Source organism: Prionailurus viverrinus, chromosome A2, assembly GCF_022837055.1.
Source record: "Prionailurus viverrinus isolate Anna chromosome A2, UM_Priviv_1.0, whole genome shotgun sequence".
In the NCBI taxonomy this organism is placed as follows: Eukaryota; Metazoa; Chordata; class Mammalia; order Carnivora; family Felidae; genus Prionailurus; species Prionailurus viverrinus.
In genome coordinates this window covers 51,208,495-51,233,166 of record NC_062562.1, presented here as the reverse complement: position 1 = coordinate 51,233,166, position 24,672 = coordinate 51,208,495, and the positions used below count along the sequence as shown (strand labels likewise).

General features: G+C 54.1%; 1 protein-coding gene across 4 annotated transcripts in view; it reads left to right on the top strand.

The window, feature by feature from the left end:
- The window catches only part of ATP2B2 (ATPase plasma membrane Ca2+ transporting 2), a 321,401-nt gene that overhangs the window by 263,601 nt on the left and 33,128 nt on the right, over positions 1-24,672 (top strand). For all 4 annotated transcript variants that reach the window (XM_047831438.1, XM_047831429.1, XM_047831453.1 and 1 more), the window contains 9 exons: positions 3,209-3,450; positions 4,576-4,810; positions 13,274-13,453; positions 13,635-13,722; positions 17,815-17,921; positions 18,389-18,580; positions 21,390-21,603; positions 23,306-23,517; positions 23,676-23,783. In XM_047831438.1, coding sequence (XP_047687394.1) covers positions 3,209-3,450; positions 4,576-4,810; positions 13,274-13,453; positions 13,635-13,722; positions 17,815-17,921; positions 18,389-18,580; positions 21,390-21,603; positions 23,306-23,517; positions 23,676-23,783 — 1,578 coding nt within the window. The remainder of the gene's footprint in view (positions 1-3,208; positions 3,451-4,575; positions 4,811-13,273; positions 13,454-13,634; positions 13,723-17,814; positions 17,922-18,388; positions 18,581-21,389; positions 21,604-23,305; positions 23,518-23,675; positions 23,784-24,672) is intronic.

The window sequence follows — 24,672 nt, the reverse complement described above, 5'->3', positions numbered from 1 at the left end:
CACTTGAAGAAAAGGGTTGAAAATGGTTGATTTTTCTCTCAGCTAGAGATCATCTGGTCTAGTCTCTCCATTTTACAGACAGAGAAACTGAGGACAAGAGCTTAAGGCTCTGTCCTTCCTATGAATCCCTAAGTCTCAAGACCACCGCATTATCAATGCCGGTGACTCCACAGCGCTTGGGTGGGCTCCCTAGGCCTGAGCCCTAACTGTGGAAGGGGGAGTTGGCCAGGGCTATGTCCCGTCACCGTCCTGTCCCCTGCACAAGTGGTCCATGCCAGCATCTCACAGACCCCATCTTCTCCTGTCTGTGAAGCTCGTTCGAGTAATATGACAAGGGGCTGGGGCTGAGGATGCAGAGTTCCTGGACAACGCTGGTTTGAGACCCATGCAAAGCCACTAATGGCGGTGGCGGGAGTCCGGGGGGGGGGGGGGGGGGGCGGCTGTTGGCACAGGCATGCTCATAGGTAGATATTCCTCTTCTAAATCTCTCTAGGGTTTCAGTTTGTCTGTGGTGCCTTTTACCACTCCCGAAGCCACCTCCACCTAAGATGCTGCATGGTAATTTTATGCAAGGAAAATGAGCAGTGCATGCACGTGGGTGTGGGTGCAGGTGGGATGTGAGTTCACCCCCCATTCCCTCCGGCTAATCCCACCATTAGCCCACATGGAGGTTTCTTGTTCTTACCTATTAACCTCTCCCACCATTCTGATCTGCATGGAGCCATCCCGCCAACAATGACTAAGTGCCCACTGTGTGCTGGGTTTTATGCTGGTCCTGAGAACCCTGCAGAGAAAAGAATCTGATAACTCATTTATTCAGGGGGAGACAGACCCATGAAGCAATTGTCAAAGACACTGTGATATTTGAGCTGGCCCTTAAAAAGCAAGGAGGAGGGGTGCCTGGGTGGCTGGCTCAGTTGGTTAAGCGCCTGATGTCAGCTCAGGTCATGACCTTGAGGTTCGTGAGTTCGAGCCCCACATCAGGTTCTGCGCTGATGGTGTGGAGCCTGCTTGGGATTCTCTCTCTCTTCCTCTCCCCCACTTGTGTTTTCTCTCTCTCTATCAAAAATAAATAAATACATTTAAAGTAAAAAGGGAATGGAGGAGTTTGCCTTGCAGGGGAGGGGGAAGGAACAGCAGAGGCAAAGGCACAGAGGCATGAAACAGCTTGTGTTCAGCCAGCCACACAAGGAAGTGAGAGGTGCTGGGGGAGAGGTTGCTGATGATTTCACTGAGACCCCAGGGTGGAAGTTTGTGTTCATGCAGCCCAGCACCTGGCAGAGGGCCAGCACCCAGCCGGTGCTGAAGAGTGTGTGTCAGATCAGTGAGTAGAAAGAAGGAAAAGCGGAAGGGACCAGGAGAAGGGAAAAGTAAACTGTGCCTTAGTCATAGAAGGGAATCAATAGAACAGTCAAAAAAAAGAACAAATCAGAACCATAAACACAGGTGCCTCTCAAAATGCAATTACATGAGCACACAACTTTTAGAAGAATGTCTACAGTCTCCTTACACACACATACATGCAGTAGGTTAGGCTACATGTAATTGACCATTTTGACTTAGAAACATAGCAGTTTCAGGGGCGCCTGGGTGGCTCAGTCAGTTAAGCGTCAGACTTCAGCTTGGGCCATGATCTCGCAGTTTGTGGGTTTGAGCCCCTGCGTCGGGCTCTGTGCTGACAGCTCAGCCTGGAGCCTGCTTTGGATTCTGTGTCTCCCTCCCTCTCTGCCTCTCTCTCTCTCAAAACCAAATAAACATTGAAAAAATTTAAAAAAAAAAAAGGGACAAGCTGTTGACACACACGATAACTTGCCTGGACCTCAAGGAGATTATACTGAGTGAAAAGAAGCCAATCTTCAAAAGTTACACATACCGTATGGTTGCATTTACAGAACAGGCTTGAAATGACAAAATGATAAAGATAGGGAACAGACTAGTGGCTGCCAGGGCTGGGGGTGGGGGGGAAGGGAGGTGACTGCAGCTCTAAAAAGGGTGTCACAGGGATCAGATCCTTGTCATGAACTGTGTGTATCTTCATGTATCTTCCTGCTGGCGGTCATGGGAATCCACACTCAATGTCGTTGCATAGAACTAAACACACACACGTGAGTGCATGTAAAACCGGTGAAGTCTGAGTGAGGTGGGTCTGATTGTATCGGTGTCAGTGTCTTGCTGTGACATTGTACTGTAGTCATACACAGGTGAGCACTAGGGGAAACTGGAGGAAGAGTGTATTTCTTATTGCATGTGAATCTAGAACTATCTCAAAAAAAATTTTAATAAATAAATAAAAATAAACATTTAAAGCACACACAGGGTAATAATAATGCCACATTTGAGACAGAGGTTCTTTCTGGGAGGAGGGGAGGATTCTGCAGACTGGGAAGGATACACAGGGGGATTCACCTGTATCTCTCATGTTTTCCTTCTCAAAAAGGGAAAATCTGAAGCTAATATGGCCTATTTCTCAGGTTCTACAAAGCTGAATGGTGGGTACACCAGTGTTTCTTTAATTATTCTCTATCCTGCTTTTATGTTTGAAATAGTTCGTGATTTATATATTTTTTAAGTTTATTCATTTATTACTTCTGAGAGAGAGAGCGAGCACACAAGCAGGAGAGGGGCAGAGAGAGAGGGAGACACAGAATCCATGGCAGGCTGCAGGCTCTGAGCCTTCAGCGCAGAGCCTGACTTGGGACTCGAACTCTCGAATGGTAAGATCATGACCTGAGCTGAAGTAGAACACTTACTCAACTGAACCACCCAGGTGCCCCGAAAGAGTTCGTGATTTTTTTTTGAAAAATTTTTTTAATGTTTATTTATTACTGAGAGACAGAGAGACACAGAGCGTGAGCAGAGGAGCGGTAGAGAGGAGACACAGAATCTGAAGCAGCTCCCAGCTCTGAGCTGTCAGCACAGAGCCCGACGCGGGGCTCGAAGTCACGGACCGTGAGATCATGACCTGAGCCGAAGTCGGTCGCCTAACCAACTGAGCCACCCTGGTGCCCCTGAGTTCATGATTTTTAAAACACGGATCTTGCTTAACTCCTTTCATCCAGAGCCAGGATTGGGTCTTGGATGGAGAGGGCTGAGGGTGTGGGTGGTGGGAAGGGGGCACACAGGGCTCTCTGAGAAGGGGAGGGGGTGGCTCGGCCCCAGGGCCTCAGCAGCAACCCCCTGTGAGCCACCTGGGCCTCTCTCTCTGCAGCCCCCGGAGAAGGAGGGTGCCCTGCCTCGGCAGGTGGGCAACAAGACAGAGTGCGGCCTGCTGGGCTTCGTGCTGGACCTGAAGCAGGATTATGAGCCCGTGCGCACCCAGATGCCAGAGGAGAAGCTGTACAAGGTGTACACCTTCAACTCTGTGCGCAAGTCCATGAGCACAGTCATCAAGCTGCCGGACGAGAGCTTCCGCATGTACAGCAAGGGTGCTTCTGAGATCGTGCTCAAGAAGTAAGCCGCGCGTGGTCGGGGAGGGGTGTGGGGAGCCAGGGACCACCAAGTCATGCAGCACGGGCTGTCCTGCAGGCTGGGCCGAAGGGCCATCTGGCACTCAGAGGTGTGGGGAGGGCCCTGCCCAACATCCCACGGCAGGACCACCTCCAGGGTCCCTCGCCCACTGCTTTTCTCCCCGTTTCCTCTTATAAATGTCTGCAGAGAGCCCTCCCCATCCTACTCCCTACATCACTGGATCATCAGGAAGGGCTCCCCATCCTCAGTGTTAAATCTCCCTCATTTTACTTCCTTTAGCATAGAGTGATTTTCATTGTGACCTAGTCTACTCTGGCTCCACGCTGGAATCACCCCAGGGAGCTCTAAAAAAAAAAAAAGAAAAAATAGGGCACCTGGGTGGCTTAGTCGGTTGGGTGTCCGACTTTGGCTCAGGTCATGATCTCACAGGCCGTGGGTTCGAGCCCCCCGTCAGGCTCTGTGCTGACAGCTCCAGAGCCTGGAGCCTGCTTCAGATTCTGTGTCTCCCTCTATCTCTGCCCCTCCCCCGCTCAAGCTCTAGCTCTGTCTCTGTCTCTGTCTCTCTCAAAAATAAACATTAAATAAATAAATAAATAAATAAATAGAAAGAAAAAACATTGATTCCTGAACTCACCCCAGACAAACTGAGTTGGGGTGAACCTCTGGGGCAGGGCTCACACATGGGTATTTATTTATTCAGTGTTTCTCCAAACCATTGTAATGTGCAAGCAAGGTCCAGAACCACTAGCATAACTAAGTTTCCTCCCCTTCGAAAATCACTTTAGTTGTGGAACAATTTTTTCAGATGAAATCTTGTGAATATAAAACAGATCAAAGTAGATGTGCTCTTGCTGAATGGACTGGGGCAAATATTATAAGAAGGCTGCCTGATTTCTTCTTGGCTGGCCTTGATTTCATCCCTGCCTGGGGCCCAGGGGCCTGGACCAGCCCTGAAGCATTATGGGAGTTGAACTGGATGGACACTGGATGACCAACCACGGCCATCTGAGCATCACTGGGGAGGGGGAGGTGAGCTCAAGCTGGTCAGAGGGAGGATCCTTGGGCCCTCAGCTGGACCTTACCCATCTCCCTCCCATCTGCCCCCAGGTGCTGCAAAATCCTCAACGGGGCAGGGGAGCCCCGGGTCTTCCGGCCCCGCGACCGGGATGAGATGGTGAAGAAGGTGATCGAGCCCATGGCCTGTGATGGGCTCCGCACCATCTGTGTGGCCTACCGCGACTTCCCCAGCAGCCCGGAGCCTGACTGGGACAATGAGAATGACATCCTCAATGACCTAACCTGTATCTGTGTGGTGGGCATCGAGGACCCCGTGCGGCCCGAGGTAGGCACCCTACCAGCAGGCTTGGAGAGGCTGGGAATCCAGCCTGCTGCCAACCTGACATAAGTTGCCTCACCTCTCAGAGCCTCGGTTTCCCTATAGCGTCCACAGGTTTTTTCTGCACATACTCCTAAACGTTCGGACTCATGAGACCAGTGTAGGCCACGTTTGGCATTGGTCTGCTCAGGACCCGTGGCAGCACCCACAGCCGACTGCTGGGGATAGTCCCGGAGCCAACAACCCAAGCACCCAGAAACCTTCCCTTGCCCCCAAAGGACAAGCATGGGGGCTGCCCTGCCTTAGAAGCCTCTTGCCCCACAGGAGCCAGGACCTCCTATAACACATCCATAGGCCTAGATTCCAGGCTCCCTGTAAAGAAGACCCCCAGAAACAACCGGTATCCAGGAAAACCCACGTGTGGTGTCACACCATCATTTAGAGTTCTGTCCATCCAGATCCTGCTTACTGATCAGCTTTCCCCAGTAGGCTCGCACAGTGACACAGCTGACAGTCTCCCTTTATCAGGTTTCCAGGGGAACAGAGCTACAAAGTTAACCAAAGGTCAGGTGCTCAGGCAGAAGAGAAGAGGGATGACAGCACCCCTCCCTATAAGGACGAAGGAAGGTGATGTGATAAGTGCACCTAATGGAGTGCTCAACTCACATAGGTCTTCAGCCTCCTTTAGCCGCCTCTGCATCTGGCGGGAAGACAGAACTCAGTGCTGGGGATTTGCAGGGTTGGGGGTGGATGGACACGTGTGGTCAGTCAGACTGCCCAGGCTAGAGAGGCCGTGGGAGGAAGTGTGGGCTGCCACAGATCTCCAGAACGTTCCTGTGGGCAAGCGGAGTGAATCTGCTCACCCTGCGGGGCCCCAGAGGGCAGAGCTCAGCACATGGGACAAGTCACAGGAGAGGCTGGCCTCCACATCCTCGAAAGACTAACACAGCCGCTGGGGCTCAGGCTGGTTCCCAGGCTGGCCCAACTAGGCCCACCCAGATTGGCCTTGGCTGCGGAATTTGGTGACAGTGCCTCTCAGGGCCACCTTCCTCCAGTAAAGGCAACTTCACTCTCCCCCACTTGCCCTGACACCATTCTGTGGGGGCCTCTCGCTGTTCTCTGCTCCTCTTGGAGCCTCCATTTCCCTTTATTTCAAGTGAAAGGGGGTAGACAGGGTGTTTTCCAAAGTCCCAGCCCCAGTATTCTAAGATTCCGTGTTCCGAAAACCAAGTGAAACTAGGATGTCGCGGATGTGGACTTTCACGCTTAGGCAGCAGGGAGAGGCGTCGTCAAGAGTATGAGCTCAGGCATCGGACAGGCCTGGGATCCTGAGTCCCGGCCTTACTGGCTGTGTGACCTTGGGCCAGCTATGTAACCTCTCTGAGCCTCTGTTTCTTCATCCGTAGACTGGGGATAATAACAGTGTTCTCCACACATACACACCCCAGGGTACTATGAGGTATCATCATGCACATAGAAGCAACAGGCAGAGCCTGGCATGAGGTACGTGGCCCATCATTGTGGGTCTCCTTCTTTTATGCCCCTCCCCAGTAGATGCATAAGTCTGGATCCAGTGACATGTAACAGCCCCTAACACAGAGGTCGGCCTATGGAAGGTACTTGAGAAGTGTGGAGTGAATGAATGAGAACAAATGGGACTCGAACACCAATCTTCCAATACTGTGCCTGGTACTCATCTCTCTCTCTCTCTCTCTCTCTCTCTCTCTCCCTCACACACACACACACACATACACACACACACACACACCACAGGCCTCCTCACTCCCACCCAGAGCCTAAAGCAGCAAAGGTGATTTGTGCCCCAGGTGCTTGGCACTGGAGCCCATGTGTGTTTTCCTGCAGACTGTGTCTGTCCCTGAACAGACAGGCCATTTATCAGCCTCCCCATGGGACGCCCGCTCATTACCACCTGCTAATGGGTTCAGGCTTCCCATGGCATGTTATCTCCTTACAGGCAACAGAGACTAGTCTCTACATAGCAAGCAAGGCCAGCCTATGGTTCCCCTGTCCTTCCCATCCCCAGAGCTCCCCGTTCCTCACCCGGCAGCTGGGGTGGAAAGAAGTATCAGACACATAACTGTTTTGGTCATAACCCACAAAAAATAAGAAATGTATTTTATATCATGACTCAGTAAACACATACACCTGACCAAAATAAGAATCTCACAAAGTAACGTGATACGCTTATAAGTATTTTCTATTCTCTTCTATTTCTTTCTTTTTTTAACACTAGTCGTCACCCACAAAACTGATTTCACAATCCACTAAAACGGCATGAGTTTAGGTTTGAGCTGCTGCTGACCTAGTCCAAATGCCTCTGCACACCCCCACTGAGCAGGTGAAAACACTAAGGCCAAGCAGGGACACTGATGTTCCCAAAGACCTGCTGTAAAAGGCTGAGCAAATCCATATTAGAATGGGTTTTCTGCCTTCCTGCCTCAGGCCCTTCCCCAGGATGCCACGGAAATGAAAGAGCAAGTGGTTCTCAATCAGGAGGGTGGAGAGAGGTGGGACAGGGCCTAAGAGGGGCTAAGCTGGGTCCCTGGCATTTTCCATTGACAGCGTGATCATCCAGAGAAGCTGGCTTCAGTCACAGACTCTGGGAAGGGGCAGCTGTCCCACCCGGCAGCACTGTCATCCTGGAGGCCCCTACACTGGAGAAAAGGGACCTGGATCCGAGCCCCAAGTCTGTCAATAATAAGCCTTTCCCCTGCCCCTGTGCCTCAGTATCCTCATCTGTAGAATAGGAGGTTGGCCCAGGGAGGTCCCTGCCAAGTTCCAACATTCTGAGCCAGCTGACTAGAAGCTTACCCTGACACCTTTGTCTGCTTCTGTCAAGTTGGTGCATCCTTGTTGGTGACCTCCTCTCTCCCCTGGACTCTCCCCCAGGATGTAGATTTAGATGTGGTAAGCTGTGTTGGAGAGCAGTGACTTACTAGGGTGACACAGCAGAATCAAGGGATACGGGTACTGATCCTGCTCCTGCCACTTCCTCACGGAAGACCCACAGGTGCATCGCTTCCCTGGGCCTCAGTTTCCCCATCTGAACAGTGAGAGAGTAGGACATTCCCAAGTGAGAGACACATAGCAGGGTTGCTGGTGGCACTGCTTAAAAGTATAAAAGCTCTGACCTGTTGACTCAGCATCTCCCAGTGGGGGTGGGGATGGCTTTTGATCTATTTGGTTTTTAGGCTGGGTGATTGATACACACAGAGCCAAATTCAAACGGTTCCATAGCACAGAAGGGGTGAAGCAGCCTCCCATGCCACCCCCCAGTCCCCTGGTCTCTGCCTCACAGTTTCTTGGGTGACCTTCGCAGAGTGTCTATGCCCACAGTTTTTGGCAAGCTCTCCCAGGCCACCGTGAGGCTGGCCGGAACGGAAGCCTCAGGCTGGACCACCTCTAGGGTGGTACAAACATTTTCAGATTTGTTGGGCAGCTGCCCCTGGAGCACAAACCCTGCCTCCCTCAGTTTTCCCATCTGTCAAGGGGACAAATCACGTTGCCTTCCTCCCTCAAGAAGCGAGAACAGATCGAAACAGACTTGCCCGTCACCCCCCAGACAACACATAGGATGCTCCCTCGGGTACACTTTCCGAGGCTGATCGAAGCCGCTGCAGATAAAGCCATCAGAAGAGCAGCAGTCTGGGATTTGCCGGGTTATCCGGGGGTGTTTGGAGCCCTTGAAGTCACAGACAACGGGTGTCACCAGAAACAACAGATGTTTAAAAGCCTTTATTTAATGAAAACAGGAAGCGCCCATTTCCTGGCTGTTTTTCCTCAGTGAGAAAAATCTTGGATAATTTTAGCAAAGGAAGGGATTTTTTTTTTTTTTTGAAATTTTACAGCTACTTTATCTATGTGGAAAGTCTATTTCAACCAGATTGGTGCCCTTGTGGCTTGAGTCTTCATCATCTCTGGATCCTCAGTGGCCAGAACAGTTAGATGTTCAGTAGCTATTTGCCAAACAGATGAACGAATAAATACAAGGAAATGTTGGTGCAGTTTAAGGAAGCACCCCATTGGGTTGGAGGAACCCAGAGTGGCTTCATGAGGAGAAGGCAACTCACCTGAAAGAGAAGAGACTTTTGACACACAGATTAAGGGAGAGAGGGTGTTCCAGGCAGAGGGAACAGCGTGGACAAACGCAGAGAGGTGTCCAGGAAGGGATGCAAAGTGTTTGGAGTCTAGTGAATACCCCGCTTTGGATTTATGAGAGAAGAGGCTAGGAAGGGAGCCTGGAGCGACATTGTGAAGGGTCTCATGTCCCCATCCAAATCCGTTCACCAGGTCAGGCTTTGAGGGACTTAAGCAGAGAGACTGTTCGTGATGACCCACATTTACGAAGCACCTACCCTGTGCCATGCCCCTCAGTCAGCAATCCCTGCCCCCCAGAGCCCACAGCCTAATGAAATGCCTGGTAAAAAGGCAAGAGTAGTAGACCCAAAGCACATGAGAGCCTCAAGCCAGACCGAAGCACAACACAGACGTCCAGGTACACGGGCCGCCGCCCAGAAAGGAGATGGAGTACCTCAAGGAGGTCGGGGATGCCCTGGGGTGTTTCTGGAATCCCCCCACATTCTAGGCAGGTCACAGACCTCTAAGACACCTGGCCCAGAAATCATGGTGAAGCGTCCACACTATCCCACTGCCCCAAACAAATGGCCGCCCCTCCAAGTCCCCGACACCAGCTGTGCCCCACCCCCACCGCATCTACATCCACACCCTCTGCACCCCTCCCCCTCTCCCAGAGCAGGAAGAACAAGCAAGGAAGACCAAGGTCAGGCGTGTTGCCAGGCTCCCCACCGCCACCACCAGCATGGCTGGCTCCATGCTTGGTACTGTTTACCCCTGTCATGGCATCGTCCAGGCTCGCTGAGGGGTGTAGACTATCATCCCCATTTTACAGATGAGGATGCCAACGCTCAGGGGGAACCCCAGGGCAAAGCCCAGCCCAGCCTTTTGGTCCCTGAGCCCTCTCTCCAAGAGGGAGAGAAGCCTCCACCATACAGAGGAAAGCGCGGGGGCCATAAAAATTAGCTGCCTCCTTTTTCTCCCTGAGCCAGCTTGTTTTGGGGAGCCCCAGAGGGTGAGGATTCCTAGCAGGCAGATTGCAGCTCCCGAGACAGCCTAAAAAGTATTAGTCTTTCTAAAACACAGTGCCAGTCACCTTATCACTCGTTCAGAACTTACCGCGGTTCCCAGGCCTGAAGGAGCAAGCCCCTGATTCCAGCACCTTCTGACCTCGAGCCTTTCTCCAGCTTCATGGCCACCGGCTCCTGCCGCACAGCCTCAGCCCCTCCAGATCACCTGCCACACCTTCCTCCAGCACCCTTCCCACCTTCTGTGCCAGTGCCTCTCATGGGACAGAACCCTGTGGCCTGGGCCACAATGAAGTGGTCACCTGTGTAGCCCCAGCCAGGGCACAGTGCCAGGCACCAGAGCCTCAGTTAGTGTTAGCTGAACAGAAGCAACTCGAACGTCCCCTCCTCCGGGAAGCTTTCTTGGATTTCTCCTCTGCATCTACTTCCTTCTGAAGTACTGGCACCCTTCTCCTTTGCTCCCAGAGCCCATTGTACGGAGATCTTTACCAAAGACCCTGCCTCCTACAAGGGTACAGCTCTGACCCAGAGCACCTGCTTTCTCATGTGAAAAAAAGAACAATTCTGTGAAAGGATATGATAGACTTGTTCCACTGTGGAGCGGTCAGCCTGGTAGGGAGTGAGCACCCTGTCACCAGAGATCTACAAGCAGAAGCTGGCTGGCCATCTGTTGGAATGCCTAGCAGGAGAGCTAGGCAACGAGGAGAGAGTCAGAGTCATGACCTGAAGTCCCTCCCAACTCTAAGACTTCAAGCGTCTTTAAACCAAACAAAACCTAAACTATTCCTTTGAGGGCAGGAGCCAGATCAGGTGGATGTCCTCGAAAGAGCAGTGGCTCTTTCCGTTCCTCTGAACAGGAGACAGCAGGGGGCTGCAGCCCGGGTTACAGCCATTTTGAGGACATCGATCAATTATGTAAGCGGGATGTTGGACACTCCACGTCCCCACTCCCTCTGGCTCTGTAAAAAGAGGTCACAGTCGCCTATGTGAGCAGCAGCTATGGCACGAGGCAGAGGCCTTGCTCATGTGCCCCCCGCCCAGCCCCAAGTGGGCTCTTCCTCAGGCCCTGGAAATGCAGCCAGAAGAGACCCGTGGTCAGCTTACCCTACTCCAGCCTTTGTGACAGGGAGATCACTACCTCTCACCACAGACCTGGTCTCTTATACGATTCTGGTAGCTGGAGGGTGCATTCTCCTGACCTTGGCCGGGACCCTGCCTCTTCATGATGTTCGTTCCCTGCTCTACCACAAGATGGCCATGCTCAGGAGTCTTGATTTTCTCTATAAGCAGCTGGGAGGGACACCCCAGGCTGAACTCTAGGCAGGTCATTGGAGGTCAGGTAGGGGAGCGACGGAAGACAGACGAGGCCAGAGGCAGGGAGACTGGGGAGGGGCTGGGCAGTGGCCCCCACTTGGAATGGTGGCGCTCTGTGCTGAGGGAATAGCAGATGCTGTGGACGGGGGTGGACAGAGGCTAGATATTTTCAAGATCAATCCTTGTTTTTAAAGTTCCTGAGGGTGGGAAGGGGACCAGCAGTCAGGAGCTGTCCACAGTCAGGTTTTGAACCAATGTTCTGACTCTTTGTATTAGTTGCCATGATGCACAGACTGGGTGGCTCAGACAACAGAACTGGATTCTCTCACGGTTCTGGAGGCTGGAAGTCCAAGATCAAGTGTTGGCAGGGTTGATCTCTTCTGAGAGCCATGAGGGAGAATCTGCTTCATGCCTCCCCCAGCCCCAGCTTGTGGGGGTTTGCTGGCAATCTTTATTGGTCCTTGGCAGCAACACCCCAATCTCTGCCTTTCTCTTTATATGACATTCTCTGCATGTGTGTCTGGGTCCAAATTTCCCCTCTTCATAAAAACTCCAGTCACACTGACTGAGGGCCACCCTACCAGCCTCAACTTAATTACCTCTATAAACACCCTATCTCCAAGTAAGGTCATATTCACAGGCACTGGGGGTTAAGACTTTAACATATCTTTTTTTTTTCTTAATTTTTATTTATTTTTGAGAGAGAGAGGGAGAGAGAGAGAGAGAGAGAGAGAGGAGGGGGGAGGGGCAGAGAGAGAGAGGGAGACACAGAATCCGAAGCAGGCTCCAGGCTCTGAGCTGTTAGCACAGAGCCTGACACGGGGCTCAAACCCATGAGCTGTGAGATCATGACCTGAGCCGAAGTGGGACACTTAACTGACTGAGCCACCCAGGTGCCCCAAGACTTTAACATATCTTTTTGGAGCAGCCACAGTACAGCCCAAATAATCACCAGACCCTCTCAGCAGCAACTTTGCAGAGTGGGGATGGGAGTGACCTCCCAGACACTATGGGTACGAGATGAGGGGGAGACAGACTCCCTGAATCCAAGCCTGAGATTCTAAAGTGCTTTGGTCTTTTGTTACAACCGGACTTTCTGCCCTTGACGTGTCCTCTTCCACTCAGAGACTTTGTGCAGCAAATAGCAAATATTACCTTATTATTTTATCATTTGTCACTGCCCATGGGTAGGAATCACTTGTTCAGTTGATCTGTGTTGTGTGTAAAGGGCTGTGGCAGCTCCAGGCTGGTTTCTGCATCCTAATTGCTGGGCAGATAAATCCACAGCTCTGTATAGGGGCAGGGACTGGGGGGATGGGGAGGGGGGGGAGGGTGCTGCCACCTGCTGATTGGCTGGGTCTACTCTGGCCTGATTGGCCCAGACATCAGTCTATCATTGCAGTCAGGGCAGGAGGCAGTCCTTACTCTCTCTGGGGAATGTCCTGTTTTACATGAAGCATAATCATTTGTATGTATCCTAAGCCAGTGTCACATTCTGTAAATAAAATGCTCCCAAGTGCAGTATCCCCCCAACCCCCCCCCCAAAAAATCTAAAAATACACAAACATACTTGTCACTGAATTTGCAGGAACTGTGCATGTGGATAAAGCTGTGCATGTGGATAAAGCACATTCTCATGCAATAGTAGAGTATTCTACTCCCGCCTGGGGCCAGATCTGAGAGGGTGTTATTGGGGTCTTTCTCAAATTCCTTGCCCAAGTCAGGATAGCCAGTGGTTTCATCTCAGGACGGACTATCATAGTGATAGGTGGTAGCTGCCTGAGGCTCTACTGAGAATTCTGAGACCACATCAGGGTTTAATCACAAGATTCTGTGATCGATTAACAATGCCTGCCATGGGCACAGGAAAGGAGGAGATGGCCTATATTCCATGCATGCTATCGGTATCTCATGGTCATCCAGGCTCCTTACGATAGGGCTGCCTGTGAGCAGGGCTCACTCTGGAATCCACGGGGCAGTGAGGGCCTGCCCCAGGTGGTGCTCACTCCCATGGCTCCTGCCCTCCTGCCAGGTCCCAGAAGCCATCCGCAAGTGCCAGAGAGCGGGCATCACAGTCCGCATGGTCACCGGTGACAATATCAACACGGCCCGGGCCATTGCCATCAAGTGTGGCATCATCCATCCTGGGGAGGACTTTCTGTGCCTGGAGGGCAAGGAGTTTAACCGGAGGATCCGCAACGAGAAGGGGGAGGTACGTGCCCAGCACAAAGAGTCCGCAGAGGGATGAGCTAGGATGGGAGACTGGGAGGCATGGGGGCTGCGTGACTGTGCAGAAGCCAGCCAGCGTGCCACTAAGAGCCCAGTGACTTTGGGTGAGTCCCCTCCCTTGTCTAGGCCTCAGCTTCTCTCTCAGACCCCCCATCCCTCTCCAGATTGAACAAGAGCGAATTGATAAGATCTGGCCAAAGCTACGGGTGCTGGCTCGCTCCTCCCCCACGGACAAGCATACCCTCGTCAAAGGTAAGACTTGGGGGAGGCAGTTCTGAGGACAGAACCCCCTCTTCTCCTGGTGCCTGCAGCTTCTTTCCAGGACAGAGGGGCTTTTGCATGGGGCTCCCCACACCCGGCAAAACCCTTGTCTCTCCCCACTGCAGCTCTGGGAGGCCCTCTAAGGGCCACAGTGAGATGGGGAGGTTGTGAATCTTCTCTCTGGGTGCCACTCTTCTAGGAAGCAATGAGATTGGGCATGTGTAGGTCCAAACCTCTTGGCCTGAGGGCCAAGGGGGGCCCAGAGATGTGTTGTATTTGGCTGGTACAGTGCCTTTGTTTATGTTGAATTTGGATGGCTTTATATAAACTCTCCTCTCACTTTTTTTTAAAAAGAGCCCTTTTTTTGAGGGGGGGGAGCACAAGTGAGCAAGGGACAGAGAGAGGGATGGAGAGAGAGAAAGAGAGAGAGAGAAGCAGGGCTTACCCAAAGTGGGGCTTGTGGGTTTGTTTGTTTGTTTGTTTGTTTTTACTGTAAGTGGGGCTCATTCTCACCCAATGCAGGGCTCGAAATCACGAATCATGAGATCATAACCTGAACTGAAGTCAGATGTTTAACTGTCTGAGCTACCCAGGCACCCTCCCCTCACATATGAAGCAGTCCTCACCACTCCTTGTCATGTGACATTCAGCCCACTTCACTTATTTGTGTTCTCAGTCTGGCCCCAGAGTTGTGAGTTTGAGACCCTTGGTCTGCCTGCTCTCTGAGGACCCCAACCAACAACTGTAACCAGGACCCCAGGGGTGGTTTATCCCGGGAATAGCAACCTGATAAATGAGGCCAAAAGCTAATATCTTTCTCCTTCCTTGTCTCCTTCTGGATACAGGGCATACGATTTGCTGAGCTCATGCAGGTGGCCAGGTTCTGGGCACTTTTACAGTCATGCCTTCCTGGCTTCCCGTCCTGGCTCTGCCACTGACCTGTTCTATAGCCTTGGGCAAGTCCCTCCTCTTCTGGGACTCAATTTTCCCATCTTTAAAATGGCCATAGGAGGGCAGATTTCTGGCTGAGGTCATCCCTAGGGCATCTCAGATTCTCCTCCCAAAATACTACCCAAGGACATTAATGGAGGCAGATGTGGCCCAGGGACAGAAACATAGAACCTCAGAACCACAGATAACAGAGCAGGAGGCCCCCCACCCCATCCCCATTTATTTTTCAATCACTCCTTCATTTACTTATTCATTCTCTTGATAAATGTTTATTGAGGATCTACTAAGTGCCAGGTCCTGCTCTTGGCAGACACGGTCCTTCCCTTTTGGAATTCACGGTCCAGATTCCATCCAGCAGACATTAAATAGCTTTCCTCCCACAGACCTGGAGGCTGCATTGGTGGAAGAGAAGGGTGGGACCGTCTGTTGGCCTCTCACTCAGGCTGGGGATGGGTGTCCCCTAACAGGCCGTCAAAGGTGGGTTGAGACTCCAGGAGAAAGGGCCTGTGTTTCAGGCAGGGAAGAGGACTGCACTGTGAAAGCCCAGAAGATTTCCAGACACTTTGAAGGAGTGGAAAGAAGCTGACCTGACCAGGCAGGGACCTCAAGAGAGAGAGAGGAGCCAGTGAAGGGGGTGCCGGTATCAGATTGCATAGGGCCTTGAATGCCAGGCTGCTGACCTGAGCTGTTAGCCCAGGGTTGGGAGCCTTTGGGAGGGCCTTGAGGGGAAAGCATTGTTTTAGAAAGTTCACTCCCCGCTTGTGGGGAGAATAGCCTGGAAGCAGAGGGACCACCGAAGCTGTCCATCTGTGAGAGGTGATGCCAGGACCAGGGTGGTGACAGCACAGGTGGAGCTGGAAGGCAACAGGTCAGAGACCTGCTTGGGTGGCAGAAGGATATGGGCCCAGCAGCTGTTCAGATGTTCAGCTCCTCCCCTGACAGAGGGGAGGAGTCCCATATTCCCTCCGTCTGTACCTGTCTGAGAGCCGGCAATGTGTCAGCATGGCCCCTGGGTTTTGGATGGGAAGCTGGATGTGAGGAGTCACAAGGGACACGTTTGAGAGTAGAGTGTCATGTGCAGTTTAGGGCTAGCTGAGCTGGAGGCTCTGTGACATCCAAGTGGGGCGTCCAGAAGACAGCTGGCCATCCATGCAGTCAGGACTCAGGAGAAAGATTAAGGCACAGGTGGAGCGTGCCAAGTGGGGAGAGCCAACTGAACCCAGGAATCTCCCATGTGAGCGATGGGCAGAGGCCGAGAGACCAAGAAGAGGCCGCCAGAGCGGTAGGAGGACAGCCAGGAGCGGTGGGGTCTAGGAAGACAAGGAAGGGAGCCTGCTGAGGAGGAAGGTGCAGTCCATGGCATGAATGGCACTGAGAGGTCCAGACAGACAGAACAGGGGTGTGGCCACAGGAGATGGCCACAGGAAGGCCCTTTGTGACCACACACGGTGGGGACATGTTAGTGGGGTGGTGGGGCCATGCCAGCGCTAGAGGTGGAGGAATGGGGTGTGAGAGGAGGTGTCCTCCCAGCTCCCCCTCTATTGGGACCAGTGGGAGGGCTGGGGCAAAGCTGGTACCAGCCTGAGGGGCCACAGAGGAAAACTTGGCCCCCTTCCTGCTCTAGAGGAGCACGTAGGCAGGCTGAGGGAACCAACAGGAACAAAGTCCTCAAATGCCCAGTAGACAGAGACTGGAGGCCGAGTCTTGGGGGGCGACTCAGGGACAGCCACCAGCTGGGGGGAACAGCCCAGGATGACTCCCGGAGCACGTGGCCTTGGAGCTGGGCCTTGAAGAGGGTGGAACTTGGATATTTGCAAAGAGCTGGGGGAGTGTTGGGAGGCTACGAAGTCTCCCAAGTCAAGAATCCATTCCCTCATTCCATAGGCTGCTGCTGTTTGCCAGGCACAGGACAGGGGAGACACGTATGGGAGCTACAGTGATCTGATTAGGGCAGGCGAGGGTCCTCAGGGAGTCACAAAGATTTCCCAGGGGAAGTGGCATCTGAGCTGAGACCACAGGTGGGTGACAGCACAGCTGCCGAGGGAACAGCCCATGTAGACAGGGGCAAGGAAGCCAGCTTTGCAGACCAAAAGCCATTCCTATGGCTGGAGCACAGATTGGGGCGGTCTGAGGCGAGAGAAGAGGAGATCGGAGAAGGGGGCGAGGCCTGACCACAGGGAACTTCAAATTTTCAGAGGGAGCTAAGAACATGGTTGTCACCCCGAGGCCAGGGTGGGCAGGGAGAGAATGACTCTCAGTTGGAGGGAGGGGACAGGTCTGTCCCAGGGCTTAGAGAGAGCCCCTGGCACTGCTGTGCAGATTGGAGGGGCAGCCTGGGGTTAGGGAGAGGGTAGGGGGATGCTGGTGGCAGAGGGAACGGGACAGAGAGAAGTGGGATAGTTCACCTGGGATCTCGGAGCACAATCTGCAAGCCTTGGCCATGGATGTGAGGTGCGGGATGAGAGAGAGACATGTCAAGAGTAACATTCAAATTTCTGTCCTGTCCGTGGACATGTCCTCTCAAACTCCACGTGGGCCCCATGATGACATCTTTCACCCACTCTTCTCCACTGGCCCCAGCTCAGTGATGGAGCCACGTGTCACCTATTTATTCTCTTTCTGAATATTTTATATTTTATTGAGGGTGAATGTCTGGAGAGAGGTCAAGGCCAGAATGGTGGGTCAGGGGTCGTCGGCAAATGGCCCAGCCCAGGCCTCCTCAGTAAGTGACTGGACGGCCCAGGGAGAAGGTAGTGGGACCCCAGCCTCTGGAGAACAGAGGAGCTCCTGGAACACAGACAGACGAGGAGATGTTCTGGCTGGAGTGGCCACCGAGCCAAGGGCTGCAGAGAGTGCAGAGTGTGCTGGAAAGGCAGTGAGGGCCCAGACCGCAGAGGGCCACAAGCCCGCAGGGGGCTAAGGTGCCCGACATTCCCTGCAGGTGCTGGCAGCTGTGGGCAAGCCTGGAGCTGGGAAGAGCCAGGATGGGGGGCGGGGAGGGGCATGGCTGGAGCCAAAGAGGAAGCTGTGCCCAGCCCAGGGTCCTCCCAACAATCAGACTGGTCCTGGCTGCCTTGGCCCCGTGGAGCGTCTATCCCAGGGCCCTAAGCACACTCCTGCCCCACCCCACAGGTATCATCGACAGCACACACACCGAGCAGCGGCAGGTGGTGGCTGTGACAGGGGATGGCACCAACGACGGGCCTGCACTCAAGAAGGCTGACGTGGGCTTTGCCATGGTAGGGGCAGCTCACAGCGGGCCCAGGGTGGTGCCTGGTAGGAGCTCATAGGCATGGGGTGTGGGCAGCATGGCCTCCAGCTGACTGTGCGGGACCCCCAGTTCACACTCAGCTCACCCACCATGCACCTCATGTGCCCAGTGCTCTCAAGGCTGTCTGGCCCCCCGCCACGGTCTTCCTGGAAGGGTAGAGGGGGGCTCCCTGCAATGGGTGTGGCGGGGGGAGGCGTTGGTGGGGGGGGATGGGCCAGGGAGAAGTTTCCTGAAGGCAGAGAGCTGGCCTCAGGGGGCTGGGTCTGTGAGAAGTACAGGCACACACACCCCACGTGGTCCCGGCCATGCAGTTGGGAGTATGCATGTGAGGGATGTTGTAGGACTGAGGATGTGTAGGGGATGAGGACGGTGCTGCTTGAACTGCTCACCATCCCCCCAGCTGCCCCACCCAGGCTCCTGTCCCTGTCCCCACAGGGCATCGCAGGCACGGATGTGGCCAAGGAGGCCTCGGACATCATCCTGACGGATGACAACTTCAGCAGCATCGTCAAGGCAGTGATGTGGGGCCGCAACGTCTATGATAGCATCTCCAAATTCCTGCAGTTCCAACTAACAGTCAACGTAGTGGCTGTGATTGTGGCCTTCACAGGCGCCTGCATCACGCAGGTGGGTCCTCCAGGGGGGCGGGCAGGGCGGGGCATGCCAAAGCCTGGGGGAGCCCCTGCCAAGGGCCAGGAGCTGCATCGCAGACCTCAGGTGCAGGCACCAGCCCGAGGAAATGAGGCTCAGCAAGGTCGGGGGCTGGCCCAAGGTCATCTGGCAAATGAGAGATGTCAAGCCTCACCCCCATGATGGCCCAAGCCAGGCACAGGCCCGGTCCTTGCTCCAGGAGGCAGTAGAGGTCATCCTTGAAGGAAGGCAGAGCCCCCAAAGGGCCAGAGGGAGGCAGGGTGGGGCAGGACCCAAGGGGTATCCGACAACCGGCTGGGGACAAGGAACCGGCAGGGTCCTGGGGGCCTCAGTTCTGGCAGGAGTGACAGGAGAGGCCTGTTTGCCTGGGGCCCTGAGGACAGGTTGGGGCTCTTGGTCATGGAGAGGCAGCTGTCCATCAGGATCACTATCTGGGTCAGGGGCATCCCCATCCCCTGAGCTTTGGGGAAGCCAGCCAGCAGGCCTGCCTGTCTACAGCCTCACTGTTTCCTCCCCCAGCCCCATGAGGTGGGAACTGTGATGATGCCCATTTTACAGAGGCAGAAACTGAGGCTCAGAGGATGGACCAGTCAGGAACCTTCCATTGTTCCCGCAGCCTCCTTCCTTCCCCTAGGGACTGACCAGCCTGGCCTGGGGGAGGAGAGGGCTGGTATTCGAAGGCCTTCTGGCAATCACATGGGCAGACAAGCCCACAGACAGGAGCCCCCAAAGGTCCGGAAGGTAGCACTGCCGTGAAGAGCTTGTGGCTTCAGGAATGCTGCTCCCCTCTGTTGCATTCTGAGCCCCTGGGGCTGCATGTGGCAGCACCCAGTACCCTATCCTGAGAATGTGAGCTGGGAGGTGGCTGGTGGGTCCCTTCTGCCCAAAGGGCCCTCTCCTGCTCTGTGGGCGAGAGACTCCCTCTAGTGGTGGCTTAGGGAACACTCCCGCAGCACAGCAGCTCCTGCAAGGCTTCTTGGAGACCCACTGACACTAGCTGGGGAAACAGGTTCAGGGAGGACTATCCGTTTGCCTGAGGTCTTAGACTAAGTTGGCAGCAGGGCCGTGTAGGCCTTGGTGGAGATGTGGGGGGCCCTGACCCTGAAGCACTTGTAAACAGAGAAGGCTGGTGAGCAGGAAGAAGCCGCAGGGCCTGGGGAACTTGGCTGGGCCAGGGCAGAGGTGGGAGAGGTGGCCTGGAGGAAGGGCTATGATGAGTATCTAGGAGAAGTGAGTGAGTGTATGGCGTGCAGGCAGAGTGGGCCTTGAGGGATGCACTGAGAAATGACAGGGGCGTGACGAACAGTTCAGTTTAGGCTATTAGGCTTACAGAGTCTGTGGGCTTCCTGAATGGAGGTGTTCCCCCAGTAGATGAGGCTCATACCAGAGGGAGAAGTCTGGGGTGGAGAGTGGGGAGAGGTGGGCAACAAAATGAAAGCCAGGGGGACAGGTGTGGAGAGGAGAGCAGGGCTGAAGAAGAGGCCATGGGGGACACGGATTTAAAAGGCAGGGAAAGGGGCACCTGGGTGGCTTGGTTGGTTAAGCATCTGACTTCAGCTCAGGTCGTGATCTCACAGCTCATGAGTTTGAGCCCCAAATTGGGGCTATCAGGGAGAACCCTGCTTCAGATCCTCTGTCTCCCTTGCTCTCTGCCCCTCCCCCACCTGTGTGTGTGTGCGCACATGCGCGCGCTCTCTCTCTCTCTCTCAAAAATAAACAAATATTAAAAAAATAAGAAAATAAAAGGCAGGGGAAGAAGAGCCTGAAGGAGATGGAGAAGGAACATTGAGAGAGGAAGAGGAGGGCCAGACGAGTGGGGTAAGGCTCCAGGAGGAGGCAGTGGCCAAACCAGGAGATGAGGCTGGAAAATGTGTCTCTAGATTGGTGACAAGGAAGGTGCTGGTGACCTTGGAGAAGGGGATTTGGGGAGCACAGAGAGGCCAAAGTCTGGCCCCCAAAGACATGTTAGTCGGGCGTGCGAGGGAGGAGGGGACAGTTGATCGGCTCCTCCAGGCAGTGCACCCCACGCAATATGATTGTGCACAGAGCGGTACCACTATAGGACCCCAGTCTCAGCCAGAGAGAGGCGTGCAAGGATCCACACCAGAATGTGGATGGTGGCAGCCTGTAAGTGACAAGACCACTGATGAGTTTTAGCTTCTTCTGTTATTCCTTACTTGCCCAAATGTTCCACCACCAAATGTGTTATTTCTGGAATCACAGAGGCACACAATAATTGCTTAAAGTAAAGTGGGATGATGAGGTAAAAAGGAACTGGGTGGTAGTGAAGAGAGGACAGGGGTCATGGGCACTGGTTGTGGGATAGCAGAGACCAGAGCCATTGACAGCTGAGCGGAAAGCAGCAATGGGGAGGGCAGAGGGAGGGTGAGGACACGGGATTTGTGCTGGAGACGGGATCTTGGCCTTAGCCAGGAGAGATGTGTCCACAGGGAGTGGAGGGGAGGAAGGCAGATGGTGGGGGTGTAGGTAAGTTTGCCAGAAGGCAGAGAGCTGCTCACCATTATGCCCAGAGGACTCTATTTTCTCTTTGGAGGAGAACACGGGTACACAGGTCTAGGCTGTTCTCCAGGGAAGGGAAAGCCTATCAAACCTGCTGGGTGCCTGCTTAGGAGCCCAGCGGGCAGGCCAGCCTAGGGCAGACCCACCGGGCAGAGCTGACTCAAGACGCCACCAAGATGCTGCTGAGACCCACACCCAGCACTTCGTAGCGGCAGGTGGGGCTGGCCTCCCCCATGACAGCCTTCCCCACCACTGCCATCTCCAGGACTCCCCTCTGAAGGCCGTGCAGATGCTCTGGGTAAACCTCATCATGGACACGTTCGCCTCGCTGGCCCTGGCCACTGAGCCGCCCACCGAGACCCTGCTTCTGAGGAAGCCATACGGCCGTAACAAGCCCCTCATCTCTCGGACCATGATGAAGAACATCCTGGGCCATGCCGTCTACCAGCTCACCCTCATCTTCACCCTGCTTTTTGTTGGTGAGTCCCCCACTGGCCCACCTGGGACACGGTGGCTCAGACACAGCGTTCTGGATTCACATCTGCCTTCTCGTTTGCCAGGGAGGTAACAGAGGCCCAGAGAGGTGAAGTTAGTTGCTCAAGGTCACAGAGCAATTCCTGGGCAGAGCCAGGCCCCGTCTCAGGTCTGGCCCACCCCAAAGCCAGGGCTTTGCCACTGATGACGGCTCCAGAAACTGAATACACACCGTGCAAGGCGGCACCCAAGTGCTGATTTATGCCCCTCTCACCTGCCCCATAGGAGCCCAGGGCTCTGGCCCCTCCTCTGACCCATCCCTGCACCTTATCCTCACCCCTGAAGGCATCCTCACTGAGACTTCCCTGGGGAGGTGCCACATGCCTGCCTAGCCACGAGCTATTTCCACAGCATTCTCATCTAGGCTGCTTCATTTAGGTTTTCCAGCCACTCAGTGGGGCCGGCACCTGTGCCACCACCATACATTACAGTGAGTGCCCTGAGGCACACAGAGGTGAGGTAACTTTGCCTGGGGGACGCAGCCCAACTCAGAAGCCTGGGTAAAGACCAGGCCTCGTTTCCTTGGGTGCTTCAGAGATGATGTGGGCCAAGCCTACCCCTGGGTCACGGAAAGGCCCAGAGTGGGGAAGGGGCTGGTCCACAGTCACACAGGGAGTGGGGGCCAGCTGGGAGTCCCCAGCCGGGGCAGGGCCCCTCCACATGAGGAGCTGGGCTTTCCATGCCCATAATGAGCACTTACCCGCTAAGTCCAGGGCACAGGTGTGGGTAGTGCATGGACCCTACTCCTCAAGGGGAAGTCCTCTTGTATAAATTTTGAAAGCAATGTGTTGGCAGGACTATCGTAAAGATTATGTGTAGAGTCTTTGAAGAAGCCACATGAATGAAAAACTAGGAGAGAAGGTTGCCAGGTGGGGGAGGGGAGAAGAGGGCAGTTTCCCGGTCTAATTGCTGGCTTCCCCACTTGAGCACCTACCCTCAGTGGTCTTGGATTCAGCTCAACACCTCACACTCTGAAAATTCCACAAGCTCTCCCGGCACCTGCTTACGCAGCTTTACAAACGGATATAGAATGACATCAGGCCTGCCACCTGTGGCTGTCCACACAGCAGCTGGGGGTGGGGGTCGACTCTCCCCCATCATGTGACAGCTCAGGTACAAGAGAAGGAGGCCACATAGGCAGAGCCGGCCTGGCCTAGGAGCCCCAACCTCCAGGTAGCACTCGATGTTTCCTATAAGAGCCCCAGGGGTCTCCAGAGGCCTCAGCAAGGGACACATTCAGTTACAAGAAGTAGCCTTTCAGGGGAGCCCAAGGCCACAGGCTCCACCAGGGATTCCTAGTTCATGCCCAGTCCTCCCAGTCCCCGATGAGTTTGCCAGCTGGAGGTCACTTTCTATAAGCAGTGTCAGCTCACAACACAGCTGGCATTCCACCTTTATCAGATCTCCACAGAAAAGCGGAGAAAAGTTCACCCAAGGTCTTTCCCCTTAGAGAAGAAAGGGTTCTGTTATCCCTCCACTCACACTCAGGACCACCCAACAGTGCAAGCCCACTCTGCCCCCTGATATCCAGAGCACCGCCTCTGACCTGCATGACCCACCTGGCTGTGCAGAAGAGGCCCCCACTCGGGGCCAGCGTCTTCCCCAGCCATGGCCCTCAGCCCAGTTCCCGCCCTCTCGGCTTGGCAGGCGAGAAGATGTTCCAGATCGACAGTGGGAGGAACGCGCCCCTGCACTCGCCACCCTCAGAGCACTACACCATCATCTTCAACACCTTCGTCATGATGCAGCTCTTCAACGAGATCAACGCCCGCAAGATCCATGGCGAGCGCAATGTCTTTGATGGCATCTTCCGGAACCCGATTTTCTGCACCATCGTGCTGGGCACCTTTGCCATCCAGGTAGCCAGGCCCCACCCTCGCCTGGGCTGGGGTGGGCAGTGGACAGCCGGGGCCCCTTGGCAGTGCCCTGAGAGCCCAGACCCCTGAGTTGGCCCCTGATGGCCTCTCTCTCTCTCTCTCTTTCTCTCTCTGTCCCTGTGCTCCCCTTTGACCTCCAGATAGTGATCGTGCAGTTTGGGGGGAAGCCGTTCAGCTGCTCTCCGCTGCAGCTGGACCAGTGGATGTGGTGCATATTCATCGGGTTGGGAGAGCTCGTCTGGGGCCAGGTACGTTCTGGATGGGTTCTCAGCAGAGGGAGAGAAAGAGCACTGGACAGGGAATCCGGGAGCCCCAGGAATAAGTCCTGGCTCTGCCCTGGGCTCGCTGTCTGGCCCTAGGCAAGGTCCTCCCCATCTCTGGGCATGTGAGCAATGGGGTTTGGCCCCAGGTCCCAAATACTGGTCTTTGGGGTACCACCACTGTAATTTTTGCTATAGATCTATATACCTCTGATGCTACTATTTGCTTGATGGTTTTCCTCAATCCAATCAGTTATTTTAATTGAAATTATTTCAAAAGGCAACTTTATGTTGTTAACATGATTAGAAAATCGGCATCATCTGTCATACACAGAAGCTACCCAAAACAATAATAATGCAATGAGAACTATGTTATTAAACTCTAACTAGATCCTGAAGCCAGCTTGTTGTCTAAAAGAGTCCAAGCAAAGACTCCTTCAGAGGGCTCCAAGGAAACAGAAGAGGGGTGAATGCTGCTTTGTCTCAGAGCTATCCAGTGCTGTGTCTGAGATCCTCCCCAGCTTTAGGGAACCATGGGCTGACTGCTCTGTGGGGGCCCTTCCAGCCGTGACCCAGGACATTCTCCCTACTTTTGCCCAAGTCCTAAGCATGTGTGCGTGTGTGCATGTGTGCATGCATACACACACACGCTCACACACACGTGCACACACTCCTTCAGAGCACGTCTGCTTGCAGACGGACCAGGATGCAGTGCTTGGGAGAAGTACCTGGAGCTGGGTCTGGGCCAAGGGGGCCTTATTCCCAAGGTGCTCCGTCATCCAGGTACTGGGAGCCCCAGGTTGCCTGAGACATTGTTCTTGATTTCAAGCTGTTCCAGGCTGGAGTGGGAAGTTGCAGTAGCAGAAATTAGATAGAA